The sequence below is a fragment of the Microtus pennsylvanicus genome, chromosome 10 (assembly GCF_037038515.1).
Source record: "Microtus pennsylvanicus isolate mMicPen1 chromosome 10, mMicPen1.hap1, whole genome shotgun sequence".
NCBI classification, from domain to species: Eukaryota; Metazoa; Chordata; class Mammalia; order Rodentia; family Cricetidae; genus Microtus; species Microtus pennsylvanicus.
The window spans coordinates 34,672,967-34,679,590 of NC_134588.1; the positions used below are offsets into that span (position 1 = coordinate 34,672,967).

Genomic DNA, 6,624 nt, shown 5'->3' on the forward strand with positions numbered 1-6,624 from the left:
TCTAGTTTTTTTCCCCAAATTTATTAGTGATTTAAATATATGAGTATAGTATATATTTCTTACTATTTAAAATATAGTATTTCTTACTATTTAAAATATTTTAAAGCACTTAGCCTATTTTTCTATTTGATATCTGTATTGTAATTTATAGGGGAAAATTTTCTTTTTGTATATACTGATATATATTTATATATAAAATATTTGGGTAGAAAACAAGTTACAAAATGCAGCAGAGTTTGATAGGATTCATATACATTGTAATCTGTGCCCACATATATCCAACAAGAACTAGAAGGATTTGCTCCAAGTGGAGTAGGGAAATGATGCCACAAAGTAGGGTCAAAAGGTATATCAATATTCTTTTCATTTTTTCATATAAATTTATATACATATATGTGTGCATACATGTATGCACAGACATGCACGGACATGCATGGACATGTGTATGTATATGTTTATTCACATATATTCTGAAATAAAAGTGAAAAACCATGTTTTGAATAGAGATGGTTTCGAAGAAGATTACAACAAAAGAGGTTAGTTGAACAGCATCATCAGATCCTAAAACCTGACCGTGAAGTTCAAGAATGTCAGGACCAGCAGAACAGGGCTGCATCAGTGATACAGAGGGCAGTACGCCACTTTCTCCTGCGCAGAAGACAGGAAAAATTCAATAGCAGCGCCACTAGAATTCAGGTAAATTCAAGTTTAGTTTTAGCCCAAGGTTATAATCTGAGTTACAGCTTCAGTTGATATATGTGTTCCATGCATTACTGGCTGTCATTCCTCAGTGACTCTGTCATGCCTGTTTGTTAAGGCTTTGTGGAGAGGCTATTCTTGGAGGAAGAAAAATGATCGGACAGATATTAAAGCTATACGACGGAGTCTTAGAGCCATCAGTAAGAACGTTGAGGAGGAGAACAAGCTCTACAGAAGAACTGAGCGTGCGCTGCATTTCCTGCTGACGTACAAGCACTTGTCTGCCATCCTGGAGGCCTTGAAGCACCTGGGTTAGTTTCCTGTCGCAATGCCATGCTGAAGAGTAGGATTACGTTTTCCCTAGGAATGCGGAGTAATACAGTGTCTCCTAAAACTCCGTTATGTTGCAGTGAATTTCTTGTTTATTCATTGTTTCCCCTCAGAGGTCGTTACCAGATTCTCTCCACTTTGCTGTGAGAGCATGGCCGAAAGTGGAGCCGCTTCTAAGATCTTCGATGTGATCCGGGGCTGTAATCGAAGTGTTCCCTGTATGGAAGTTGTTGGATATGCTGTCCAAGTGTTGCTGAATGTAGCAAAGGTAGCTTTCCATTTTAATAGTAAAATATCCATTGTCAAGAAGTATGGCCCTAGCCGGGCGGTGGTGGCACATGCCTTTAATCCCAGCACTCGGGAGGCAGAGGCAGGTGGATCTCTGTGAGTTCGAGACCAGCCTGGTCTACAAGAGCTAGTTCCAGGACAGGCTCCAAAGCCATAGAGAAACCCTGTCTCAAAAAAACAAAATAACAACAAAAAAAAAAAAAAGAAGTATGGCCCTGCAAGTTAAACTTTATGTTTACTCATTATTAGATCAGGCTTCTGTTTTTGAATTCAATTATGCACAAGAGTTTTTCTGGGAGAAAAAAAAAACATTTATTAACATAGCTGTATATGGAAAAGCTGTTTTCTATATGATTTCATTAATTTTGCTCATAGCATGTTTACCATTTCTATCTACGTGCTGGTAATTTCTTGAGTTATTTAATTTTGTCTAAGTCTCTAGTAGTTTCTGTAGCATTTTACCAAGGAGATATAGCAATAGGACGTACTAAGTTACACACAGTCCAGGCATTATGAGAAGAGATTCCCTACTGAACCACTCTCCCGCTGACGAGAGGTGATGGAAAAGAGCAGCCTCCATGCCAAAGTCTGGACTTTGGTCCCAGATCTCTGTGCTGTTGCAGCGTATGTCGCGTGTCTGTGCTTCATGCTGTTCACATGTAACATGAGTACAGTCCAGGACCGCCCTGGTGTTACTCAGGCCACCCGTCATCACACCAGAGGCATCTCCAGAGACCGCCGTGTTACCTAGTGATGCTTTGTTATTTTAGGATGGTGCACATTGAAGTGTGAATCTAATGACATTGTTGAACAAGTAGACCCAGTATTATAATTATCATTTTATTTTATAGCAATTTCATCTTCTCAAGAAACTAGTAACCAGATAGTTCACTAGGTCTTCTCTACGGTTATCCTATTGTAGTCACAGAAAGTCACTGTGAGAGTCTTACTACCATGATCTTTAAATCTCTAACCTTCTTTTTATCTACTTCAAGATTCCCTCTCTCTCTCTCTCTCTCTCTCTCTCTCTCTCTCTCTCTCTCTCTCTCTCTCTCTCTCTCTCTTTCTCTCTCAATTTAGGCTCTGGTTCACTTCAAAACTGTAAAAGTGGAAGGGGTAAAACGATTAAGGTCGGGATGTGTCTGTCACACAGGATCAGCAGTAATAAAATGTCATCATAAGATCTTTATCACTTGCTGCAGATGCTCCAAAGATTTGGCTCTGACCTTATTTTGTGGTTAAACGGTGTAAAGGCATGTATTCCTTGTAAGTTTTCATTTCCTTCTGGTCTATTTAAGTATGAGAAGACCACCTCAGCAGTTTATGAAGTTAAGAACTGTGTGGACACGCTGCTGCAGCTTTTGCAAGTGTACCAGCAGAAGCCTGGTGACAGAGTGGCCGAGAAGAGTGCGAGCATTTTCACAAGAACTTGCTGTTTACTGGCTGTGCTGTTTAAGACAGAGCATTGCGCTTCTGTGAGTCCTCATCTTTCTCCTGGATTTTTAATGTCTTTGCTTGTATGTTTTCTTTAGTTACCACACTAAAGTAGAGCTTTATATGTATTCAAACCTACTTTGTTCAATGCTAGAAATGAATTCACACGAACATTTGTCTAATGATAAAGAACCTGACTCTGGGACTGGAAAACTATTCATTAGTAGAGCACATGCCTGGCATGCACATGGCCCTGAAGCACAGTCTGTAAAAGGGGGAAAGTTAACTCTGAAAGTAGAATTTATTGCATCCATCTAAGCAGTTCCCTGGGGAGACTAGCACACCCCTGCATGTTAGAAGGCAGGTCTGTGTGACCGGCCTCACCCTGTCCGTGATCATCCTTACCCTGTCCTGCTGACCCTGTCCTGCTACTGTTACTATTACCAAGTGCTGAGGGCACTGAGCCTCTAGCTACAGCTGTTAACACAGAGTAACTGGAGCTTGTAACCTAGATTGTGGCTTTTTTTTTTTTTTTTTTGCGTAGATTGGGAAACAATTTAAGGTTTTATGCCAGAGGGGATTTTCAGTGAGGGTTTGTTGTTGTTTTGTTTTAATTTCGGTTTGGTTTTTGTTTTGTTTTGAGACAGAATCTTACTGTGTAGCTTTAGCTGGTCTAGAATGACTGTAGACAGGCTGTGTTACCATGCTCACCCTCCCGTTCAGCTTTATGCATTCTGTTAAAGAATGAATTTGGGAGAGGATGGATGGATAAAGAAACTTTAGGAAAGAGGCAAGTACAGATGTGCCAACATCATCTGGGATTTCGTCAGTGACAGGAAGAGGTTCTCTTTGGAAAAATGGACAAGTCTTGGTGTCTGGACATGATGGGTGGATTGACTAAAGTCTTTACTTTCTGTATTCCATGTGTAACCTTTTGAGTACATGTCTTTTTAATAACTAACTTGCAAATTAGTTAATAATTTAAATCAATCTACCTGCTGAATTTAGAGAGCATTGCTCCTTTCTTAAAAGCTAAAAAGCATAGTATTGGTCATTCATGATTTCCTGCAGAAAGAAATTTAATTCTTGCCAGTTTTTAACAACTGTAATTTTCTCTTTTTTCTAGGATGTACAAAGTAGAACAAAAGTTATTGATCGTATTTGTCACCTCTACAAATGTACAGTTCCTAAGCATAAAGTGAATACAGAAGGGTTATTTGATAAACAGAAGAAGAATCCCTGTATAGCCTTTCGTTTTATACCAGAAAGATCTGTAAAGACCAGAATAGTTTCAAGGTAAGTGGTTAAATGCGGTCTGCAATTCGTGCGTGATGGATTCATTTAATAGGTGTTTACATTTTGAACAGGAGGCAAACACTGGGTGAGTGGAGAAGATCTAAGTACATAATAAATCATCATTGCTATGGCTTTGGGCATTGCCTAGTTACTCAAAACATACCCTGTTTTAAGTAGCTAAAAAAGCATACTAGGATGCTGGTTATAATTATGTCACTTGTTTTCTATATTAAAGTAAAAATACATTATGTATCAACTGTCAAAAGTCCCTTTTGGCCAAAATGACAACCCCCCCTCTTTAAATAATTACCCATAATTACTTTCCAAATTTCTTCCTCTAGGTAAGATCTTTGTAAAGCTTTGTATTAGGTTTTGTGGAATGCTGTAACAAATTACCAGAAACCTGGGTTAGACTAATTATCGCTGGTATATAGTGTTCACACTGAGTTCCTGAAAAATGAAAACTAAAGTAAAAGTTGAAGAAGATATGACAGAATGGGAGGCATTCAAACCATGGGATTTGTTTGGGGCAAGCCTGAGAACCATTGCTCTCGAAGCGAAATGTCAACCAGCCATTAGAGAGCCAGCTCTGTGACTGAGCAGGAGAGCCAAGGCGGCGATAGGAACCAGTGTATTCTTATTTTAGGATCTTTGTAGCATTAAGGCCAGATGAAAGTGACTCCGAGTTAGAATCATGTTCCCTTTCATCACATTTGGTCTTCTTATCGGTGTCCAGATTCTCTAGTTACTATATAGGAAAGAACAGTAAGATAGGAATGCAGATAGGAGGAATTTCTTTGAGAGGATATGTGGCCCCTCTTCCCCATTTTCTCAGTGACTGATGTATGTGATTATAACCTCAAATGCAGAAGTGCCTGAGAGGGAGTAGAGACATCTTCAAAGAAGCAAGGACCAAAGTGGTCATCATTGTGGAGTGAAAGAAGCAATGGGCTAGGAAATAAAAGCAGAGGCCCCTCTTAAAACATGGGCTAGAACCAAGATGCAAGCCAGCGTCTAGTGTTTTATTACCAGCATTCATCTGTGTAGGAATGGAAAGCAGACACTTTTATACAGTTTTGGAACATGGTTGAATTTTCCAGATTCATGTTATAGGGGAGGAAAAAAGGTGATAGCATTTTCACAGAAGATTATTGACATTCCTATGCTGATATCCTTATTAACTGTAGTGTATGCTGAAGGTTGAATTGGAGACCTTGGTGAGGTGGAAAACTTTATTTACAGTCTTCAATAAGGCATGTGGCGTGCTGGAAATCAGAGGTGGGGCTTGCAGAATGGACGTCTAAATTGAGACTAAGGTTCAGTGGCCATGCAGTTTCTCTGCAGACAAAACCTCGTCTGTGCCTGTGAGAAAGTGTACAAGGGGTGGCAGGGTGCATAATATTGATCATTTATGGGTGCGGATGCTACGAAGAACGGTAGCAAAACCAGAAAAGACTTAGCCAGTTTCAACAAGAATATCACCTTGGGAGTTTGGTAGATGAACAAAAAAGGCATTGGTGGAGACAAATAGCATAAGCCACAGAGAGGCCAGCATCGGTTTTTAGAAACAGCATATAGATAGTAGTAAGCTATAATGAGAAGCTCTCCCATATCTTGAAGGTAACTCTTTTTTAACAGAAACTTCATTAATGCTGTTTTTTTTTTCTTAAACAGAGTTAATTCACAGAGGGTTTTGAAGCGTAATAATATGGAAGAAATCACAGATTCATTGCAAGCTATTCAACTGGTGATGGATACCCTTGGCATTCCTTATTAGTAAATGGAAACGTTTTTCAGTGTAGGACTATAAAAAAAAGTCATGCCAATCATGGATACATGGAGCAGCTTTTACTTTCAGTGTAAACTGTTATATATGACTTTGTATAAAATAAAGATATATATTCGTTATTTGTTTATTAAATTTTTCATTTTTACTTTTTTTATTTTTTTTATCTTTTTTTATTGAGAAAATGAAAAAAAAAAAAACAAGTTTCCACCTCCTCCCAGCCTCCCATTTCCCTCCCCCTCCTCCCACCCTTCTCCCCCTCCCCCCACTCCTTTCCCCCTCCCTTTCCAGTCCAAAGAGCTGTCAGGGTTCCCTGCCCTGTGGTAAGTCCTAGGTCCTCCCCCCTCCGTCCATATCTAGGAAGGTGAACATCCAAACTGGCTTGGCTCCCACAAAGCCAGCACATTACGTAGGATCAAAACCCCTTGCCATTGTCCTTGGCGTCTCATCAGCTCTCATTGTTCGCCATGTTCAGAGAGTCCAGTTTTATCCCATGCTTTTTCAGTCACAGTCCAGCTGGCCTTGGTGAGCTCCCAATACGTCAGCTCCGCTGTCTCAGTGGGTGGGTGCACCCCTCGTGGTCCCGACTTCTTTGCTCTTGTTCTCCCTCCTTCTGCTCCTCATTGGGACCTTGGGAGCTCAGTCCAGTGCTCCAGTGTGGGTCTCTGTCTCTATCTCCATCCATCACCAGATGAAGGTTCTATGATGATATGCAAGATATTCGTCAGTATTGCTATAGGCTAGGGTCATTTCAGGTTGCCTATCCCCAGCTGCCCAAGGAATTAACTGGG

At 40.1% G+C, this 6,624-nt stretch overlaps 1 protein-coding gene across 1 annotated transcript in view; it reads left to right on the forward strand.

Moving 5' to 3' along the window:
• Aspm (assembly factor for spindle microtubules) overlaps window positions 1-5,955 on the forward strand; it is a 46,089-nt gene extending 40,134 nt beyond the window's left edge. Inside the window, exons 22-27 of the mRNA XM_075988145.1 lie at window positions 505-696; window positions 818-1,010; window positions 1,143-1,297; window positions 2,616-2,792; window positions 3,878-4,047; window positions 5,722-5,955. Of these exons, the coding sequence (XP_075844260.1) occupies window positions 505-696; window positions 818-1,010; window positions 1,143-1,297; window positions 2,616-2,792; window positions 3,878-4,047; window positions 5,722-5,824 (990 nt within the window). The 3' untranslated portion in view covers window positions 5,825-5,955. The remainder of the gene's footprint in view (window positions 1-504; window positions 697-817; window positions 1,011-1,142; window positions 1,298-2,615; window positions 2,793-3,877; window positions 4,048-5,721) is intronic.
• Window positions 5,956-6,624: the final 669 nt, after the last annotated feature.